Source organism: Lynx canadensis, chromosome X (assembly GCF_007474595.2).
Source record: "Lynx canadensis isolate LIC74 chromosome X, mLynCan4.pri.v2, whole genome shotgun sequence".
Lineage (NCBI taxonomy): Eukaryota > Metazoa > Chordata > Mammalia > Carnivora > Felidae > Lynx > Lynx canadensis.
The window spans coordinates 84,435,092-84,459,127 of record NC_044321.2 but is presented as its reverse complement, the minus strand read 5'-3'; the positions used below and the strand labels follow the sequence as shown (position 1 = coordinate 84,459,127).

Genomic DNA, 24,036 nt, shown 5'->3' with positions numbered 1-24,036 from the left:
TCCCTACAGATTACATCTGATCACATTGCCTCAAAGTAGTTCATTTTCTTGGCAAATCTGTAATTTTTTTAATCATGAATTCTCTACATTTTCTATGGGAGTCCCAAATACCCTAGGTTATAAGATGCCTCTTTGAGGCAGTTTCACACCTACCCTTGTCAAGACCTTAAGGTTTTCACTGATTTGAGATCAGATATTACTGTTAACTCCTTAGCTCAGTGTCCTCACCATCATAGTCCACTGAACTGTGACCACACCTCCACGTTGCACAGGTCTAAGATTCCAATTTCTCCCAGGTGACTTTTTCCTAACTATTGTCCAGAGGATAAAGAAAGCTCCTTGATACTTCCCCACACCAATGGACATACTTTCTCTGGTCCTTCATAACCTTCCAACTTTATTTTAGTTCTACTTCACATGCAGGAGGCCTGTGGTCTGGACTCTCCTTGCCATATAGTTATTATACCTCAGCCTATAATCATTCAGGCCTCTATCTAGTTCTGAAATGCCCAAGAGCAGTTTTAATTTTAGTTCCTACTCACTGCTAAATTTAAAATGTTTTATTTCTAGCACTCAAGGATTTTTCATTCTTGCTCTGAGCTTTGTCATATATTTATAGTATAATGATTTTCCCCTTATTCTCTATGCTTTAATTTTTGGGGGGGATGCAGACTTCAGACCCTTTCGTGGGCTTTTAATCTGCCAGACTGACAAGAAATCAACCGCAAAATAAGAGTAACTCAAGGGGCTCCTGGGTAGCTCAGTCAGTTGAGCGTTCGATTTCAGCTCAGGTCATGATCTCATTGCTTGTGAGTTTAAGCCCCGCGTCAGGCTCTGTGATGATAGCTCAGAGCTTGGAGCCTGCTTTAGATTCTGTGTCTCTGTCTCTCTCTGCTCTTCCCCCACTCTCACTCTTTCTTTCTCTCTCTCTCAAAAATAAACAAACATTAAAAAATAAAGAATAACTCAAAAAGCACGAAAGACAAAGTGTTAAAAAGTCTAGTCCAGCGAGATGAGCCCTTATAAGACCAGATTTAAACCAATCACTCTGAGGCACTAAATTGCCCTACAAAATTACTTCAGAAATGAGCCAAATATTCAAACCAGTCAACCCAATAGCAAAGAAAGCTTTACCTATATTTATTTAAGCTTTACCTATATTTATTTTCAAATAAAATTTAAACTTCCTACTTTATTCTTCTGGCAATTAAAAACAGTATATCTGACAGGACATACTGTCAAATAAACAAATTGCTAAGTATAGGTTTGTTTACATTTACTTCCACTTTGGTGATGATACCAAATTATTTTAAAGTTGGGACCAGGATTTTGACAAGGACCTAAACTAATATAAATAAAAAACAAAAGAAAAACAACTATCTATATATCTATTTAAAGTACTTCTATCGTGCTAAACATAGGCATGACACAAAGAATGCAGAATCAAAGCAAACAGTAATCTGTATATAATAATGTTCCATAAAGATTTCAAAAATAATAATCAACATCATCAAAGCAACATACGTTGGAAAATGTTTGGTGTGTCAGGTCTATTTCCTCTTTGTGCAGAAGTTTCTGGCTGAGGTACAGGAATTCTACAAAAGATAAAAAAAGGATAACCAATAGTTACAAAAAGAGACTTGAATGAAAAAAAAAACTAATTGGTCCATTCAGAATTTATTCCAACTCAATAAATTTAGAAATTGTATAGGTTTAGTTTCTTAAAGCACTGCATTAAAAAATTAAGGAGCATATATTCATATTATGAATAAACATGCATATATAACATAATTCAAATACTTCAGTAGATTTAAATATTCTTTTAATAAGGAGAATCCCACAAAAGGAAGTATTTACCTTTGTTAAATTTCAATGAAAGATGGATATATATATATATATATGTGTGTGTGTGTGTATATATTTCATTCTTTTGGACAGAAATTTAAAAATTAGTTCAATGGCCTATTTTCATGGTTGCTTTGTTCAAATATTCTGGGAAACCATCTGGCCTAATTCTCTAGCTTCAATTCAAAGTTTTCTACAAGGCTTATGCTCCTTCCAGTTCGTATTCCTCTTTCGAAATTTAACTCCAGCATTATTTCCTAAAAGAAGCCATCCTTGATCTCTAGTCAAGACTCACTGCTCCTTGTACATGCTGTCATAGCACCAGAAATAAACGTCTATCATAGCATTCATCACCTTACAGGCTTATGAGTCTGTCTTTCCCACCAGATTCTGCTATAAGCTCTGCTATAAGGTCTACAAAAGTATAGACTTTATTTATTTTTGTATCTCTATAGAATATCTACTCAATAACATTTTATTGAACTGAAATAAATGGAGGAAAAGGGAAGTATCTTATTTTGAAACTGAGGAGAAGCCTACTTTTATAAGGAAAGATTTCCATCTTGTGGGCTATTAGCATATTCCTGTGATGAGATTTTTCTATTGTTTTATTTCCACAACTAAAAGCATAAAGTAAAACAGAAATGTCATATTGTTGAATGCCACCATAATATTGCTCAACTTATTTTATCAATGGATTTTTTTCTTACAATGGTAGTATTTGTTACTTTGCTAGTAAGATATATTAATGAACTAAAAAGAAGCAGCTTTCATGAAGGAAGAACGCACCCATTTCTTTACCTTTAAACCCCAGCAAATAAAGGCATAATTATAGTTGTAATTTTACCTTTTTTTAATCATCAAAAATTTGGTATCTCCAGAAATTAGAAAGCTGAAAACATCAACTGTGAAAGTAATCTAACTAAAAAAATAGTTAAATTACATGTATCTTGAGATCCTTTAACAGCATGTATCTACTTTTTAATACATGTGATTAGGAAGTGACTTTTTCCATCTGAAACAAATTAGATGAAATAGTTTCCAAAACCCTAGTAGCATTATTATATTGTACAGAAGTTTTAAAAAAGTGGCTTAGGAGATTTTTACTGGAATATGTAATTTGTATGACATAAATGTCTTAAAGGTGAGGGGCTAAATGACAGAAGTGGAGGTATACAATATCAATGGGTATCAACTGAGGAAACAAAAAAAGAGAAATGAAAAGTGAAAAGATACAAAGTATAGAAAAATAAACAGAGGAAGAAAGGGAAAAGAGCTAAAAGAATAGAATACTGCATATGCTGGGTAGGGGCAGAATAGTATAGAATTATGTCACAGGCTGAAAGTTATACTCTAACCTTGTCCTTTTCATGAACTTATCAACCTTAGATAAAAGTCATGCAGATGCTAAAAAATGCCATTCCCTCATCTGCGTAACAGGATTATAATTAATATTATTGAAGTCTTAGAAGGTGTCTCATGCAAAGAAATTAAAAGTACTTAATATACATACGCACATGTATAAATGCTATATTTTATCTTTTCTGAATCTTAGACTCCTCCAAGTCAAAAATAATTAAAATGGTTATAAATGGAGTTAAAGTGTTCTAAGGTTCTAGCATTATCAGGAATATAGGAAAATAATTTGTATTTAACTACAATAAGTTAAGTGTTCAGACTGTAATTTATAGAGCAACCACTCAACAACATGTAACCAAAAGAAGGGAAACTGAATAATTAAAACTATTTGATTAAGCAGTACAAAAATTGATATAAACCCAAATATATCACTAATTTCACTAATACAGGGAACAAATAGTTTAAGTAAAAGACAACGATTGCTATATAAGATTAAAAAACCAATTACATGCTACTTAAAAGTGACAAAATGCGAAGACACAGGTTCAAAGTAAGATGGATGGAATATACTGTTAAAGGCCTAATAAAAAGGCAATTGCTACAGGTATATTAGCATTAGACAAAGCAGACTTTGAGGCAGAAAACACTGTGAGAGATAAAGAAAATTTCATAGTAACAAAGAGAGCAATCTATCAGGAAGATACCACAATTCTAAATATGTATCCAGTAACATATTTCCAATATATATTAAACAAAAACAGAACAGGAGAAATATATTTTTAATCATAGTGGAAGATGTTAACACACCTGTCTCAGTTGATGGAAAAAGCAGACAGAAAATAAGTAAGGATACAAAAGATATAATCAACACAATCAATATCCTTGGACCTAATTTACATAATAGAACACTGTATCCAACATTGAAAGAATTCACATTATTTTCGGGTACATATGAAGCATTTACCAAAACTGACCATGTGATCAACTTAAGGAAAGTCAACACATTTCGAGGGATGAAAATAATCCACAATATTTTCTCTTTCCAGAGTGGATAAGCTGAGGTAAATAACAAAAAAGTTAACTAGAAATCCTCAAGTGACTAGAAATTAAACTATACACTTCCCCATGAGTCAAAGAAGAATCACACGGAAAACTAAAAAATGTTTTTAATTACCTGAAAATTGAAGTAGTAGGTAGCTAAAGCAGTGCCTAGAAATATACAGCATTAGATGCATATATTAGAAAAGAAGAGCCAAACTTCAAAGACTTAAGTATCTAGCTCAAGTAGCTAGAAAAAGAATAGCAACACTGATTCAGAAAAAAAGAAAACACAAATTACAAGTATCAGGAGTTAAAAGGGGACATTAATATAGATTGTACAGAAATATAAGACAAAAAGATCTTATGAATAATTTTATACCAAAAATATTACAATGTAGAGGTAAATATCAAATTCTTTGAAAAATAAAACTGATAAAGGAATAGAAAATATTAATATTCTAAAATCTATTAGAAAAATTAAATCAGAATCTTCCCAAAAAAGCCTCTGATCCAGATAGTTTCATTGAACATTAATTCTAAACATTTAAAAAAGTAGTAACACTCATTCTAGGAATGCATGGATGATCCAATACTCAAAAAATTAATTTAATTAACTACATGAAAAGAAAATAAAACTCAACAGATCAACAGATTCAGTATAAACATTTGACAAAATTCAACTCACATTCATGAGAAAAATTTAGAAAGCTAGGATTAGAAGGAAACTTCCTTAATCTTTGTCTTGGTTATCCTTCTACTTTAGAAAAATCAAATCTGTTAATCATTTATGATTCATAGTGGATGAATTTTATATAGGAAAGATTCATGCTTAGATAACTGGTGGACAAATGTAAGCTGTAATATTTTAAATTCAAGTAAAATACTTAAAATGTATTGTTTGTAATTCCTCCTTTTAAATTCATTGTCACTTAGCCCATGCCGAGTGTAGCAGGTAAGAGGGCTTCTGTTATGGGTTGAATTGTATCTCCTCCAAATTTCCTGTTGAAGTCCTAACTGCCAGTACCTCAGAATGTAATCTTATTTGGATATAATTTCACTGAAGATATAAATTAGTTAAGTTAAAGTCATACTGGGGTAGGGTAGACCCCTAATCAAATGTATATGATGTCCTTTTGAAAAGGGAGAATTTAGACATAGACACAGATTGGGGGTGATATTTCTACAAGCCACAGAATGACAAAGATTGCCAGCAAACCAACAGATGCTAGGGGTAAAGCAAGGGGTAGATTCCTTCTCAAAGTCCTTAAAACAAACTGACCCTGTGGACACTTTGATCTTGGTCTTCTAGCTTACAGAACTGTGAGACAGTACTTTTCCATTGTTTAAGCCATACAGTTTGTAGTACTTCATTATAGCAGCCCTAGAAAATTAATGCAGATTTTGGTTACCAGCACTACCACCAGTACAGTGGAGCACTACTGTAACAAATAATTTAAAATGGGGAAGTGGCTTTGGGATTGAGTATTACCTGGAGGCTGAAAGAGTTTTGAGGTGAATATTAGAAAAAGTCTAGATTTTCTTGAAGAGAATGTCGGTAGAAATATGGATTTTGAAGGAGACTTTGTTGAGGGCTCAGAAGGAAGAGAGCTGTAGAGAAAACTTGTTGTCTTGGAGAATACATATATCGTTATGAACAGAATGTTGCTAGAAATATGAATGTAAGAAGTACTTCTGGTTAGGTTTCAGACAGAAATGAGGAATGGGTTATTGGAAACTGGATGAAGGGTGATCCTTGTTATGAAGCGGCAGAAATCTTGGCTGAATTGTGCTGAATGGCAGGTGAAACTTGTATGCAATAAACTTGCATATTTAGGTGAAGAAATTTCTAAGAAAGTGGTGAAGGCGCAGCCTCGTTTCTCCTTATTGCTTACAGTAAAATACAAGAAGGGAGAGAGAAATTGAAAATAAAATTAACAAAAAAGGAACCAGAGCTTTGATATTTGGAAAATTCTCAGCTTATCTATACTGCAAAAAATTAGAAAGCTTCCTCTGGAGGGAACACCAAAGGTATTGTTGGACAGTCCTTTGCCCAAGAGATTAGGTTTGTGATTTGTGGATCCAATCAATCATCTCAGTAGGCATGCTACTAGCTTGGACTGAAAGGGACATAGGTAGGATGAAATGAAGAAAGGGCTGTCTAGGATTCTATTCAGGAAATGAGTTGATAAGAGATATTCAGCTGTGATCATGTGTTATCCTTCAAGAAATGGGACAATGATCCTGAGGGTAAAGTCCTGATACTACTAGGCTTTCAATTTGTTTGTGACTCATGACCCTCTTCCCTTCCAACTTCTCCCTTTTGAAATGGGAATGCTTATCCTATGTTTGTCCCATTGTTGTGTTTTGGACAGATAAACAGGTCTAGTTTCACAGGCTCACAGATGCAAAGAATTTTGCCCCAGGATGAATCACTCTGCACTTCATCTGTATATGATTTAGATGATGCTTAGATGAGAGTTTAGACTCAGAGTTGATGGTGGTATGGTTTAAGACTTTCTGGGATGTTATTATGGGTTGAATGTATTTTACATGTGAAAAGGATATGGATTTTTAGGGACCAGATGGCAGACTATTATGGGCTGAATTATGTCCCTACTAAATACCAGTAGGACTAATATATAACCAATTACATTTTCAACAACCCTCAGAATGTGACCTTATTTGGAAACAGGATCATTGAAGATATAATTGCTTAAGATGAGATCTTACTGGAGTAGATCAGTACTCCAGAGTACGTCCCTAATCTAATATGGCTGGTGTCCTTACAAGAAGAGAAAATTTGAACACAGATACATACACAGGGGAAAATTCCATGTGAAGGTGAAGACAGAGATTGGAGTGATGCTTCTAGAAGCCAAGGAATGCCAAAGATTTCCAGTAACCACCAGAAGCTAGGGGGGAGGCATGGAACAGATTCTTCCTCACAGCCCTCAGAAGGAAGTCACTCTGCCAGTATCTTGATCTTGGAATTCAGCAGCCCTAGAAAACTAATACCACTTCTAGTATAATTGGTCATTTTACAGGGTAGAAATAAGCCAAAAAAATTAATATGCTATGTGTATACTTAATACAAATGACTTACAATTTGGCACATGGCCCTTGCAGAATTCTTTTTTTCTTGGTAGGGCTCAAACTTTCATGTGTAGCTGGAAAATACTGAGAGCCCATAGGATCATCATCTTGATATTGTTTATTATTATCTCTTTCCTGACTTTGATTTTCTCTTCTAGTTGCTTGGGATGTTGAGGGTCGGTTAGCATTCTAAAACCAAAAATTCAGAGAAAACATTTTAAACTAATTAAAAAAATTATTTTTCTTAAAAGACTGTATAATTTTAGTTTACCCATTTTTTTATAATCTTAAGATTTATGACAACATTTTACAACATAAAAGTGCTTTTTATAAAGCTAATTTATAGATAGGATTATATTTATCCTAATTAATGCAACTGGTATTAAACATTTTTTTAAAGGAAGATAAACAAAAGTTTTTCTTATGCTTGTATAACTGAAAAATTGAATTAGATACTTATTTCCATGAATATAAACCTTAGAAATAATTTTTACAAAGATAAATTCAGGGAAAAAATTAACTTATTTGTCTTGATTGTGCCTAGATTCCAGTAGTAGCCTTTTCTACTAGAACCTTTATCATACCAAAGTCATTGCTACCTCTTACAAAATCTGGGTGAGACTGCCATGCCAAATATAAAGGTAAAAACTTCCTGTGAAAGTGTTCCTATAGTTCTCTGGCCTGGACAAAAGGAATGGAATAATCATATATACCACCTGGGAATTTAAATAAAGAGAATCACAATGGGATTCAATTATGCACAAAGCAAAAACAAGACACCAAGTTTTGAGGGCCTTGGCAAATATCAGAGGCTGCGACCTTTAGCTCAGCCTGCTCCAAAATAAATGATAGAAAAAGGAAATAAACAAAAAAACATAAATGATTTTTTTTCTGAGGTTTACCATCATTAAGAGTCAATACATGTGAGTTCAGAATAAAACGTACAAGGTACCGATTGTAATTTTGAACACAGTGCTTTCAAAGATATACTATTAATTCTCTGGCACCATACCCGAAGTGTTTCTGATGCTGAGGCATTTTCAGTTGCACTGGCATGGGGGATATACTTTATAACAGTAATTATCCCCTGAATTGCAATGCGCTTTTGTTCCCTATACTGCAAGTCTTCAATCTCCTTCCTCACTTCACTTATAGCTGTCAAGAGCGACTCAACTGCAAAAGAATAATTCCAAAGAAACTGTAAGTTTTAAAGAACTGAAATAATAAAAATAAGAATTAGATTTGCAATGTCATTTTACAGTATGGAATCATAAACTTGCTACATAAGTTAAATTTGTGAGATTTCTTTTTATACTTGGCATCATCCCTTATGTAATTTTTATAAAATAGGCAAAATATACTTATCAGTTAAACTGTGATACAGTTTTCTGGCCTGGAGTCTTGATTTTAAACAGAAATTTTACATACTGAATGGACAGCTGACCCTTGAACAACATGGGAGTTAAGGGAACCAAATCCCATGCAGACCAAAATCCATGTATAACTTTTGACTCCCCCAAAACTATACTAATAGACTACCGTTGACCACAAGCCTTATTGACAACATACAGCTGATAAGCACATACAATAAAGTAACTTAGAGAAAAGAAAATGTTATTTAAAAAATCATCAGAAAAAACATTTATAGTACTGTATGTATATTTACTGAAAAAGTTGCATAGAAGTGGATCTGTATAGTTCAAACCTGTGTTGTTCAAGGGTCAATTGTAATTTACATATTTCAAGCTATAAAGTGCACAGAAACACACATTTTAATATATACAACCATATACTATGTATTGCTGGCATAATGAAGTACAAGATGATGCCAGTATTTAGATGATGATAGGTTAGTATTTTAAAGTTTCTCTTTTTTTCCCCCGAACCATGCAATTATCCCACAGCTTAAAAAAAAGAATGCATTTATTTTAAACTTTTCAACCATCATATCTAATTCTTCTAAAATAAATTAATGTTAGGCCTTTTATCAGTACTTGTTCTGCATCTAATTTATTTTGGTGTCATTTTTATTTAAAGGTAGTGCTCAATTGTGTAACATCCAATATGTATCATTCCACAAGAGTAACATAATACAGTGTCAGTATCTTGACATCAAATTATCCAGTGTCTCCTTTGATATCTTTCGTCTCTCTATGTAATGTCCTAGGAATTGGGATCTATTAAAGTCAGATTAGATCTCAGTAACATTAAATCAAGATATGATGCCCAGTTAGTCATCATCTATGTTCTCCCTTATTCTAATCTAATAAAATCCAAGTATTAACCTTTAGGAGTCACCACATGTATTTTTAGGTCTTAATAAAGACAAAATTTTTATCAGTGAGTGTTGTTACACGTTATGGTATACATATACATAGCACATAAACATATACATAACTAGCAATTACTTAGTACCTTTGACAGAATTACTATACTTCGAAAATGTCTCTGGCACTGGTGGATAGGGGTAATATCCACCAATAACAGTAGTCCTCACTTCCTCAGAATCAGTCCTTGTTTTAATCCAATGAATAAAATTTTTTACCTTGATATCGTTGGTGTATGGCTGGCCTCTGTGACCTTTTGTAAGAAGGGTAAAACCAAAAAATGAGAAAAAAAATTGCTGTAATAAACTTAAAGGATTTTTTTGTATAAAAACAGTTTAATATTACAATAGTCTCTTATGTCACCAAGAAAAGAAGTCAAGTTCACTTATTCACTGTGTAGCAGATTACACTTGATATGTATACAAAAATTATCAGACACTAAACCAATCCTAAATTGAGAAGGAAATCAGACATATTAGAGTTTAAGTGGACTAAAGTGTAGCTATCTATAGGATACTGAAAAGTCATAACAAAAAAAACTAATAATCTGGATTTTTCTAACTATCAAAATGGTTGGCGTCTTCTTAAAAATTGATTTTTAAATCATGTATTCACCTAAAGGTATGGCATCATGTTGAAACTGAATAGCCTATAATATAGGTCAGCATTTAAATTCATGTTCTTAAAACATACTTAACAGTGCCATTTATATCTGATATTGTTAGTATTTATAAAAGGAAGTATTGACAAAGACGTGTATTACATCCTTCCTAGGATTCTTCTATTGACAAATTTCTTAATGATTAACATGGTAGTATTTTAGTAAACACACCACACTATTTCTTTACTCATTTGGAACCTTTTATCTTTATTGTTTTGACCCTGTTATCAGAAAGAATAGAGAAAAATAATGTACTTGTAGACAACTAGTGAGACTTCTTGCTATGTAAGTAAAATTTGAGATCAGGGACCAAAATCTGATTCATATTTTTAGTTAGTATTTAAAAACAGTTAATTGTATCCATATTGTGATACAGGGCCTAACAGTCTTCAATCTATCAAGCAATTAATGATTATCTACCTTACAACAGGTAGGAATTAAAAGTTAACCAAAGGACATCAAAGCAATTCTCCAGTGAGTCAGAAAATCATTGCTTCAGTCATAAATAATTCAGAAGCAATATATTTCATGGGCTAAATATTCTTTGTTAAACCATTCTCGCAATGATTAAGGAAATTAAAATAAAGCTATCTTGTGGTCAAATGTTTTAATGTAAAAGTTAACTTAGTCAGTAGAAAATATATTACATCTCCAATAAAATATAAACAAATTGCTCACCAGTAAGAAACACTCGGCTCTCATTTGTAGTGGTTAGGTAAAGCAGTTTAGGTACTTGAGCATCATTCCTGACAAGTTTCAACTGAGTACACACGAAATATGTCACTGTAGAAAATGGAAACAGTTAGGAAATAACTTCTGCATTTCAAAGAGAACATATCAAGATCAGGACCTAACACAGTGCCTCTCAAACCTTAATAAACATAGGAATCACCTGGACAGTTGTTAAAATGCAAATTAAGAATCAGTAGTTTCAGAGTGGGGCCTGCGATTCTCTACTTCTAATAAGCTCGAGGTGATACTAGTGTTGCAGGTCCTGTGACCACACTTGGAACAACAAGGATCTAACTGTTAACCTTTTCCTTTAGATATGGGATCTAACACTTACTCTTCCTTTAGAAAGTACAATGGCTGCACCTAACTGAAGTCACTGCCTGCTGCACAGTTGAAGACTGCAACAGTCTTTCTAATCAGGCACACAACCGAGTATGAATAGTTATTTCCTACAGAGAAAAAAAGCTTAGTTTCTCCAGGATGCTTTTACTGATTAACCCAATATAACACTGATCCCTGAATTACTCTCCTTCCACCAGATAGGGGTATGCATTATTAACTTAAATTTGTTTATGCAGGTGTTTATCTTAATTAGACCTTAAGCCTCATGACAGGGCTTATACAACCTATTCTCTTCTATTCACCTTGCTGAATTGTTTTTAACTGTCTGTCAGTTACTTAAGGTAAAGTTTCTTAAAGCCAACAACATTTAAAATTTTTTTAACTCATTACATACCCAAACAGTTATGGTCTTATGAACTAGGAAATGAGGAAATAAATGTAAATACTTATAATCTCACAATAACGGTTAAGTTCTCATTTGAAATAAATATTTCCCTAGAGTATGATAATAACTATAAACTCATTTACTATATCTAACATTTCCTACTTATTTGGGCAATAAAAATAAGGGAAATCTGTTGAAATGACTAAGAATAATTCCTACTTTATATTACTGTCCTTTATTTAAAAACCATACAAATACGTCACTATTCATGGTTAAAGATGTTGATATAGGAATATTAAAGAAACATCTACTTCTCACTTCATGACTGTTAAAAACCAGACATTCCGACCCGACACCTTTTAGCTGTCTGACATCCAGGAAATTACTTAACCCTTCTGGACCTTTGCTTCCTCACCTGTAAATTTGTAAAAACATCAACTTTTAAAAAGGTAACTAGGAGCACAAAATGAGAGAGCATCGACAAGCATCTGGTACATAGTAAACAATATTAGTTCCCCCTTAGCTCTTCAGTTTCCTTAATCAAAAGTGAAAAAGATGCTCTACTCCCAAAGGATTCTGGTATTATTCCAGAAGACAGTTGGTCATGTTCCCCTTCATAGGCCTGAAGCCCCCTTAATACTCATCATTCATTTAATAATTTTTTTTCATCTTGGTCAAAAGATGAAAATAAATTGTGATTATTGTCAACTATTGTGCTAGAGTAAATCTCACCAAGGTCACCTTTCTTAGAGAGATGCACTTCACATTATCATAAGAAACAGAACATGCATACTTGGCAACATTTCTGTGAAAAAAACAATTATCTGAAAGTTATGCCAGCTTGTTTGAAGTGGCTACAAAGAGAGAGGCTCTGGCCATAAAACCTACATAAAACGAGGTAACAGAATTGTCATCAGAAGTCATCACTACCAATCACTTATGCCCTGAGAGAAGTTTCATGAGAAATCATAGCCCAGCTCACCTTGGAAGCTCATGCCTTGGTTTAGCAAAAACTCTTTCTGCCCTCTCAACAGCTGGGGTGAGGTTTAATTCTATTCAGATATATTTTAAAGTTTTAATTTCACAAGCCGATGACAGAATCTAATAAGGTAATATCTGAATGGTGTGTAATGCTGTTTTCCAACAGCCACTAAAGGGGTAGCACAACAGCTCTGTATATGGTCTCTAGATATCCTGATGTTCTACAATTTTTACCTTGTTGACGATTTTAAAAATTACAGGTGGTCAAAATTGGAAGATTTCCCAATGTTGGCAAACATTTCACAATCAGTATTTTATTCATATATAAAATAGTATGAATGAAAAATAGTAAAATAGTAAATAGTACTATTTTAGTACATGAAAAATATAGTACATGAAAAAATAGTACATGAAAAATAGTAAAATAGCATACGGTATCTGTAATAGCTTTATGCTACAAGTTGATACAAGGAAAAATTCATTTAATTTGCTAAAAAGTATTAAATATACTTCTTTTCTTATCATAATAGATCAGAAAACTAACTTGTTGTATAAAATATATAGTAGGGCATACCTAAAATGTTTTCAAATGAATAAAATTAGTGGAAAAAATACCTAAATATCTGAATAAATGCAAGGAGGAAAGGTCAACACCAAAGTGAAACACTGACCAGCTGCTAAAATACCACCAATCTAACATTAATTTAAAACTCAGGGGCGCCTGGGTGGCTTGGTCGGTTAAGCGTCCGACTTCGGCTCAGGTCATGATCTCACGGTCCGTGAGTTCCAGCCCCGCGTCGGGCTCTGTGCTGACAGCTCAGAGCCCGGAGCCTGTTTCAGATTCTGTGTCTCCCTCTCTCTCTGACCCTCCCCCGTTCATGCTCTGTCTCTCTCTGTCTCAAAAATAAATAAACGTTAAAAAAAATTTAAAACTCAAATCATACTTACATTGTCCTTACTTAATTACACAAAATGTCAATCCCCTACCAATCAATTCTATACTAGTAAAGTCTTCGTTGTCTTTTTTGGGGTCTACTTAGTCAATTTTTCAAATGGATACAAAGGGAATTGAGTACCTATGCTTTAGTTTCACTGAATGTTAAGCTTTTATGCCTGAAATGCTAATAATGAGCATTGATAAAAGCACCTGTTTTCTGAAAAACTGGTTTCAATCCCAAATCAACTCTGAATAGAAAACCAGAAGGTGGTTAATTTCTGTAACACCAAATATAATAATATAGAAAAAATTTAAACATGCTATCACACTGCTTGAATTTGCTAACTCAGTATCATGCTCTTCTGTAAGACAGTACACTGTAACATTTTTTTAAGTCAATGCCCCCCACTTCCAAAAATAAAAAGATAAAAATATTGGACTGAATACTTGGGTAAATATTTTCAAAGATTTCTGGCTGAGAAGTAGAAAACAGCTCCACTATAAATGGTTGTTCTGAAGTCCCGTCAGCAATGTGAATCCAGCGATATGACCAAAAGTCTTCACGGCTTTCTATATGGATAGAATATTAGAATAAATGAAGGTAACCAATTATGCATGTATGAACACAGAACTATTCACTGAAATGCTGTCATGACTTTCAAGTTTAGAAGCTTACCTTTCTTTTTTGACCGCTGGACCCTTCCTACAAAAACTAAAATGCCAATAACATCACAGATATGATTTTCTGGCATATCATCCAATTCTGACCTAAAAAAAGGAAAATTATTAAATACTGTATCTTTAAACACTGAAAAAGCATTCTAAAATTATGACTGTGAAAATGTGTATCTATATAATCGATAGGGCATAATTTGGGGTAGATTTTGAGCAATAATAATACATTGTTTCAGTGTCTAACGTTAAAAATTAATACTTAAGGTATTTTACACAAGGCCATTTTACCTTGTGATAAAGCGGTGATTTAATTTTGGCAATCTCCATTCAGGTTTCACCTGCTTTTCTGGAATGATAATTATGTTAGTTGGAGGATCTCGGAGGTTGAGGCAGATTTCTGAAAAACAAATATATTACTTTAATATGACATTTGATACAGATAAAAAATACACAAGTGTACAAATCACACAGCACAATATTAGATTGAACTCTTTGGAGCCCACCACTAACCTTCATCAAAAGCTTTCTTCGACTTACTCCTACATTAACGTATCTACTTATCTCTCCACCAAAAGTTAGCCATTCTTTAAATTTTATCATTTTTCTTTTAAAAAAAAGGTTTTTATCATTTATATTTTTTGCCCAAAATACTGTTTATCTTTGTTTTTAAAATTTTTTATGCTTTTATTTTAGAAAGACAGAGTGCAAGTGGGGGAGGGGTAGAAAGAGAGGGAGACACAGAATCCCAAGCAGGCTCCAGGCTCTGAGCTGTCGGCACAGAGCCCTACACAGGGTTTGAACTCAGGGAGTATGAGATCATGACCTGGGTTGAAGTCAGATGCTTAACCAACTGAGCCACCCAGGCATCCCTGTTTCTTAACTTTATATGGATAGACTCATACCACATCCAGTGTTCTAAGGTTACACTTTTCACTCAGCATTATGGTCCTAAAATTCATCCATGTAGCTGCATGGAGTGCTTTTATTTTCTTATTCCCACTGCTGAATAATGTTCCAGGGTGTTGACATATTACAATTTTATTTACCCATTGTTGTGTTGATCAACATTTGGGTTATTTCTTGTTTTTTGCTATTACAAACAGGGTCACTATGAACTTTTTGTACATGTCTCCCTGTGCACACAGGCAAAACTCTTCTAGGGTATTATACCCAGGAGGGAAACCCTGGATTGTATAATGTGAAAATGTTCCACTCTACAGGCTAATTCCTATTTTCAAGTAATTAACTTATTTATAGTTCTACCAGCAATGTGTAAGAATTCCATTGATCAACATCCTCTCCAAATTTTGCTACTGTCAAATGTATTTTTTGTCAATCCAGTGACACAAAATGACAATTTGTGGTAGTCTTATTTTGCACTTCCCTTATCATTAATCATGTTGAACATTTAATATACTTATCATTCATTCATGCATTCTCTTTTGTGAAATACCTGTTTGTGTCTTTTTCCCACTTTTCTATTGGATTGTCTTTTTCTTATTTATTTGAAGGACTTCATATATATCGAATACTAATACTTTGTTGATTATATTATTGCAAATATATTCACCCAGTCTGTGGATTGTTTTTCATTCTTTTTATGGTGTCTTTTGATGGAAAAAAGTTTCTAATTTCAATGTAGTCAGGTTTAATAATCATTCATTTACAAATACTATTTCCTGTATCTTATCCAAGAAATCCTTCCTTATCCCAAGGTCAAACACATATTTCTTACAAGTTCTTCTAAAAATTTTGGCTTTTACATTTGATATATCTGGAATTGGCTTTTTATACGGTATGAGATAGGGATATAATGTCATTTTTTCCCCAATTTTTAATTATTCCAATACTATTTACTGAATAGTTCTTCCTTTCTTTATGATCTGTACAGCACATATACCCTATCAAAATTTTGTGTGTTTAGGGCTATTTCTCAATTGAATTGTGATTTTCTGATCATTCTGTTCATACCTATACCAATATTACATGGCCATAAATTCTTTTATATTAACTTATGATATTTGTAGGACAAGTCTTCACTCACTCTGCAGCTCTCTACTACTTTTCTTCAGAACTGTTTTGACTACTTTTGATAATTATGTGCCTTCATATAAATTTTAGAATCAGTTTGTCAGTTCCAGGAAAAAAAATCTTATGGAATAGGACTGAATCTGCAGATCAATTTGGGGGTACTTGACACACTTACAAAATTGAGACTGACTTCCTACATGGGATATTTCTCCATTTATTTAGAGAATTTTTAATGTCTTTCAATGAAGTATTATAATATCTCCAAACAGGTCTTACTTATCTTCTGTTAGATTTATTTCTAGATACCTTGTAATTATTGTTGACAAAGTAAGTTATTTTTTTTTTTTAATTGCAATTCCTAACTGTTATTGTAGTACACAAAATCAACTGACTTTGGTATACTGGTCTCATAGCTAACTTTGCCAATATCTTACTATTTTTATTTAATACTTTGTGTTATTTTGTATATTCTTTGTAGAAAATCTAATTTGTTAATAATGACAGTTTTGTGCTTTTCCTTAAAATCCTTATGATTTTAATGCATTTTATCTTCACTTTGGCTAGGGCAGCCAGTATAACAAATAAAAACAGGAATATGAGACATCCATGTTCTCCACTTGAAAAAGGAGTGTTTTTAAATTTTCCCTACTTAGAGGTGTGTTTGTTTTGTTTTTATTTTGAAAACATCCTTTATCAGGTTACGGAAAGTTCCTTCTCTTGCTATTTTCTTTTTTAAATTTATGAATTGGTGTAAAAATTTCACAAATTGTGAAATGCCTCTTGTGCCTCTATTAGGATGACCATTATCTTCTTTAATCTGTTGATGTGAGGAGTGACACTACAGATTTTCACATGTAAAATCAACTTTGCATTGCTGGAGAACGATGCAACTTAGTCACACTGAGTAATCACTTTTTACATAGAAGTGAATTCAGTTTGCTAATATACTATTTAAAATATCTGTATATATATATTCAAGGCTGAAGCTAGCCTTTAATTTTTCTCTTTCATACTATTCTTTAGTTTTATCAAGGTCATATTGGTAGCAAAGAATGAGTTAGTATGCCTTCTTATTTTATTCTCTGGAATAGTTTTGTATTGATATATTCCATGAATTTTGGGTAGAATTTGACTATAAAATGACGTATGCTTTGTGGAAAGATTTTAAAACTTTGATTCAATTTCTTTAATAGTTATACAGCTATCTGGGCTTTCTATCTCCTTTTATGCAGTAGGAAATATTTTCTAAGAATTTGCTGTGTAGGAAACAAAGATTAAAACAGGACAAAGACACTTAATTTTTCATCCTGCCTATTACCAGCCATGTGACTAGAAAATTCATTTAAACTTTATGAGTTTTAGTCTTTTCGCATATAAGTGAGGAACGTTTGTGTTACATATTACCTTGCACCCAGACAACAGTCTGCATTTTACAAAGCACTTTCATAGTCATACTTGATTATATTTAAGTTCCCTCCCAGCTACAAAATGCTAGGGTTTTTAATGAAATAAACAGCCCCTTCCCACCCAAACCCAAAACACTTATCTCAATAGGTATTATAAAAAACAGTCTGAAAAACTCAAGATTTTTAGATGTTGGATTACTACTTGGTGATCAAAAAGAATGAGTGGAGGAGCCAAGATGGCGGAACAGCATGGAAGTTTTTTGTGTGTCTCGTGTCCATGAAATATAGCCAGACCAACACTAAACCATCCTACACACCTAGAAAACTGATTGGAGGATGAACACAACAATCTGCACAACCTGAACCACAGAATTCAGCAGGTACGTGGCATAGAGCGGTGAACATGGGGAGAGAGAAGCTGGCAGTGGGCAGGGAGCCATCTTTGCAGGCAGAGAGAGGACAGAGACTGGGGCGGGGGAGAATACGGGAAAAGCACCCCTCCCCAAAAGCAGCTGGAGAGAAAGTGGAAAATTGGAAACAGCCACAGGGACTAAACTAAAAAGGGAGAAAGGAGAGGGTTTAAATTCCATTAAGACTGTAAACGAGGAGAGCGCAAAGTCTGCAACTCTGCAGCTCGATACCTGGCAGTGCTCTGGTGGGAAGGGTGAATCCCCAGGAACAGAGGGGGGGTCTGAGAGGTTCTCAGGCCACATGGGGAAAAGCGGTTCCAATGCTGGAAGGGCATTTGGTAGAGACTGTTGAAGCCACCTGGTCCCAGCAGACCCCAGAAACTGACCACATTTGCTGGTGCTGGAACAAGGTCATTAAGGGTGAAGCCTGGTGCTAGATGTGTGTTGTGATTTTCCATACCCTGAAATGCTGCTGCTACACCATCTCGCAAACTTTTTCTGGGGCGGGCTGGCACCTGGCCGCAGTCTTGGGGCACCAGCAGCAGCAGGGTCCAGCAGGTGTTCCTGGGTGCAGCAAGCATTTGGCCATTGCTGGGTGAGACCCTCCCACAGAGGGGCGGAACGGGTCAAAGCCGCAGTCCTTCAGAAGTAAGGGGCTGGGGAAAACAGCCGCATCTGAGACAAAACTTGGGAGAGAGGTACTGCCTGGGGCTTGGTCACGGACAGTGAAGAAGCAGGAAGAGGATGAAAGCTGAAGACAGAGGACGAGTGTCCAATTGCTGATTGGAAAGAACAGTTCCCATACTAGAGACTGGGTAGCTGGGTGATGCCATTTTTACAGCTCCCATGCATACACACCTACCGGCACTGCAACAACCCACCCCAGTAGGCTAGCGGCGCCATCTAGTGGAGAACAGAGCCGTTACACTGAGCCCCGCCCAACTGGGCCAACCTGGCTCTTCAGGAATACAAGTATCCTCACCTACTTAGTTTATGGACTATAAAGCGCTACATAGTCTGACTTCTAGGGGAAAATGAAATCATCTCAGTCCTATTTCAATCTGTTAGCAGGTCCATCTTATCAATTTTCTTTCTTTTTCCTTTTAAACTATTGTTTTTCTTGAATACAGAAGGAGAAAAAATTCATTTTTATTTTCAATTTTTATTAAAAATATTTTTAATTTTTTTACTATATTTTTAACTTTTGTGTAAATTCTTTCAAATTCTATTTTACTCCCATCATCTCATTTTAGTCTACTTCAGTGTATTCATTTTTTCAAATTCTCAAACAATTTCTTTTTTTTCTTTTTCTTCCACCCTTTTGTTTTCTCTAATCTGTCAAACCACTTTGAACATCCAGACCAAAACACACCTAGGATCTAGCATCATTTATTAGATTTTTGTGTGTGTGTGTTTTTAAATTTTTAATTACAATATTTTTTAATTTTATTTTTTTAATTTTAATTTCTCTACCTCATTAATACCTTTTCTCCTTTAAAAATGACAAAATTAAGGAATTCACCCCAAAAGAAAGAGCACAAAGAAACGACAGCCAGGGATTTAACCAACACAGATACAAGCAAAATGTCTGAACCAGAATTTAAAATCATGATAATAAGAATACTAGCTGGAGTTGAAAACAGATTAGAATCCCTTTCTGCAGAGATAAAAGAAGTAAAAAAATAGAATGAAATTAAAAATGCTATAACTGAGCTGCAATCACGGATGGATGCAGCGGTGGCAAGGATGGATGAGGCAGAACAGAGAATCAGCGATATAGAGGACAAACTTATAGCGAATAATGAAGCAGAAAAAAAGAGGGAGATTAAGGCAAAAGAACACAATTTAAGAATTAGAGAAATCAGTGATTCATTAAAAAGGAACAACATCAGAATCATAGGGGTCCCAGAAAAGGAAGAGAGAGAATCAGAGGTAGAATGGTTATGCGAGCAAATCATAGCGGAAAACTTTCCTAACCTGGGGAAAGACACAAACATCAAAATTCAGGAAGCACAGAGGACCCACATTAGATTCAACAAAAACCGACCATCAACAAGGCATATCATAGTCAAATTCACAAAATTCTCAGGCAAGGAGAGAATCATGAAAGCAGCAAAGGAAAAAAAGTCCCTAACCTACAAGGGAAGACAGATCAGGTTTGCAGCAGACCTATCCACAGAAACTTGGCAGGCCAGAAAGGAGTGGCAGGATATATTCAATGTGCTGAATCAGAAAAATATGTAGCCAACAATTCTTTATCCATTGAGGCTGTCATTCAAAATAGAAGGAGAGAAGAAAAGATGAATATTTATATATATATATAAATATATATTTTTATTTAAAAATCTTTATAAAATATATTTATCATATATAAAATATAATGATATATAATACATATTATATAAAATACAATATATAAATAAATATATAAATATTTATACACACACACACACACACACACACACACACCAAAAGCAACAAAGATTAGAAAGGACCAGAGAACACCACCAGAAACTCCAACTCCACAAACATCATAATAGCAATAAATAAATATCTTTCAGTACTCACTCTAAACATCAATGGACTCAATGCTCCAATCAAAAGACATAGGGTAACATAATGGATAAGAAAACAAGATCCATCTATATGCTGTTTACAAGAGACCCACTTTAGACCTAAAGACACCTTCAGATTGAAAATAAGGGGATGGAGAACCATCTATCATGCTAATGGTCAACCAAAGAAAGCCAGAGTAGCTATATTTGTATCAGACAGTCGAGACTTTAAAATAAAGACTGTATCAAGAGATGCAGAAGGGCATTATATCATAATCAAAGAGTCCATCCACCAAGAAGACCTAATGATTGTAAACATTTATGTGCCAAATATGGCAGCACCCAAATATATAAATCAATTAATCACAAACATAAAGAAACTCATCAATAGTAATACCATAATAGTAGGAGACTTCAACACCCCACTCACAACAATGGACAGATCATCTAATCAAAAAATCAACAAGGAAACAATGGCTTTGAATGAGACACTGGACCAGATGGACTTAACAGATATATTCAGAACATTTCATCCTAAAGCAGCAGAATATACATTCTTCTCCAGTGCATGTGCAATGTTCTCCAGAATAGACCATATACTGGGACACAAATCAGCCCTAAGTAAGTACAAAAAGATTGAGATCATATCGTGTGTATTTTCAGACCACAATGCTATGAAACTCGAAATCAACCACAAGAAAAAATTTGGAGAGGTAACAAATACTTGCAGACTGAAGAACATCCTACTAAAGAATGAATGGGCTAACCAAGCAGTTAAAGAGGAAATTAAAAAGTATATGGAAGTCAGTGAACATGATAACACCACAACCCAAAACGTCTGGGACGCAGTAAAGGCAGTCATAAGAGGAAAGTATATACCAGGCCTTCCTAAAGAAAGAAGAAAGATCTCAGATATACAACCTAACTTGACACCTTAAGGAGCTGGAAAAAGAACAACAAATAAAACCGAAAACCAGCAGAAGACAGGAAATAAAGATTAGAGCAGAAATTAATGCTATCAAAACCAAAAAAAAACCAGTAGAACAGATCAATGAAACCAGAAGCTTGTTCTCTGAAAGAATTAACAAAATTGATAAACCACTAGCCAGTTTGATCAAAAAGAAAAAGGAAAGGACCCAAATACGTAAAATCAAGAATGAAGGAGGAGAGATCACAACCAACACAGCAGAAATAAAAACAATAAGAGAGTATTATGACCAATTATATGACAATAAAATGGGCAATCTGGAAGAAATGGACAAATTCCTAGAACACAGACACACCAAAATTGAAACAGGAAGAAACAGAAAATTTGAAAACACCCTTAACCAGTAAGGAAATCAAATTAGCAATCAAAAATCTGCCAAAAAACAAGAGTCCAGGGCCAGATGGCTTTCCAGGGGAATTCTACCAAACATTTAAGGAAGTTAACACCTATTCTCTTGAAGCTGCTCCAAAAAATAGAAATGGAAGGAAAACTTCCAAACTCATTCTATGAAGTCAGCATTACCTTGATTCTAAAACAGAGACCCCACTAAAAAGAACTACAGACAATTATAAACATTTATGCATTTCCCTGATGAACATGGATGCAAAAATCCTCAACAAGATATTAACCAACCAGATCCAACAATACATTAAAAAAATTATTCACCACAACCAAGTGGGATTTATACTTGGGATGAAGGGCTGATTCAATATCCACAAAACAATTAACGTGATTCATCACATCAATAAAAGAAAGGACAAGAACCATATGATCCTCTCAACAGATGCAGAGAAACCATTTGACAAAATACAGCATCCTTTCTTGATAAAAACCCTCAAGAAAGTAGGGATAGAAGGAGCATACCTGGAGATCATAAAAGCCATATACAAACAAACCAATGCTAATATCATCCTCAATGGGGAAAAACTGAGAGCTTCCCCCTAAGGTCAGGAACAAGACAGGGATGTCCACTCTCGCCACTCTTATTCAACATAGTATTGGAATTCTTAGCCTCTGCAATCAGACAACACAAAGAAATAAAAGGCATCCAAATCGGCCAGGAGGAGGTCAAACTTTTACTCTTCACAGATAACATGATACTCTATATGGAAAACCCTAAAGATTCCACCAAAAAACTGCTAGGATTTATTCATGAATTCAGCAAAGTTGCAGGATATAAAATCAACGCACAGAAATTGGTTGTATTCCTCTACACCAACAATGAAGCGACAGAAAAAGAAATCACGGAATTGATCCCATTTACCATTGCACCAAAAACCATAAAATACCAAGGAATAAATCTAACCAAAGAGGTGAAAAATCTATACACCGAAAACTATAGAAAGCTTACGAAAGAAATTGAAGAAGACACAAAAAAATGGAAAAAAGATTCCATGCTCCTGGATAGGAAGAACAAATATTGTTAAAATGTCGATACTACCCAAAGCAATCTACATATTCAATGCAATCCCTATCAAAATAACACCAGCATTCTTCACAGAGCTAGAACAAATAATCCTAAAATTTGTATGGAACCAGAAAAGACCCCAAATAGCCAAAGCAATCTTGAAAAAGAAAACCAAAGCAGGAGGCATCACAATCCCAGACTTCAAGCTATACTACAAAGCTGTAATCATCAAGACAGTATGGTACTGGCACAAGAACAGACACTCAGATCAATGGAATAGAATAGAGAACCCAGAAATGGACCCACAAACGTATGGCCAACTAATCTTTGACAAAGCAGGAAAGAATATCCACTGGAATAAAGACAGTCTCTTCAGCAAGTGGTGCTGGCAAAACTGGACAGTGACATGCAGAAGAATGAACCTGGACCACTTTCTTACACAATACACAAAAATAAACTCAAAATGGATGAAAGACCTAAATGTAAGACAGGAAGCCATCAGAATCCTCGAGAAGTAAGCAGGCAAAAACCTCTTTGATCTTGGCCACAGCAACTTCTTACTCAACATGTCACCAGAGGCAAGGGAAACAAAAGCAAAAATGAACTACTGGGACCTCATCAAAATAAAAAGCTTCTGCACAGTGAAGGAAACAATCAACAAAACTAAAAGGCAACCTAAAGAATGGGAGAAGAAATTGGCCAATGACTTATCAGAGAAAGGGTTAGTATCCAAAATCTATGAAGAACTTATCAAACTCAACACCCAAAAAACAAATAATCCAGTGAAGAAATGGGCAAAAGACATGAATAGACACTTCTCCAAAGAAAACATCCAGATAACCAACCGACACATGAAAAAA

The 24,036-nt window shown here is 34.3% G+C and overlaps 1 protein-coding gene across 1 annotated transcript in view; it reads right to left on the bottom strand.

The window, feature by feature from the left end:
* RADX (RPA1 related single stranded DNA binding protein, X-linked) overlaps window positions 1-24,036 on the bottom strand; it is an 87,962-nt gene that overhangs the window by 46,845 nt on the left and 17,081 nt on the right. The window contains exons 4-11 of the mRNA XM_030306224.2: window positions 14,667-14,775; window positions 14,380-14,471; window positions 14,151-14,273; window positions 11,005-11,109; window positions 9,754-9,918; window positions 8,351-8,511; window positions 7,349-7,527; window positions 1,525-1,595 (exon numbers count right to left, since the gene is read on the bottom strand). Of these exons, the coding sequence (XP_030162084.1) occupies window positions 1,525-1,595; window positions 7,349-7,527; window positions 8,351-8,511; window positions 9,754-9,918; window positions 11,005-11,109; window positions 14,151-14,273; window positions 14,380-14,471; window positions 14,667-14,775 (1,005 nt within the window). The remainder of the gene's footprint in view (window positions 1-1,524; window positions 1,596-7,348; window positions 7,528-8,350; window positions 8,512-9,753; window positions 9,919-11,004; window positions 11,110-14,150; window positions 14,274-14,379; window positions 14,472-14,666; window positions 14,776-24,036) is intronic.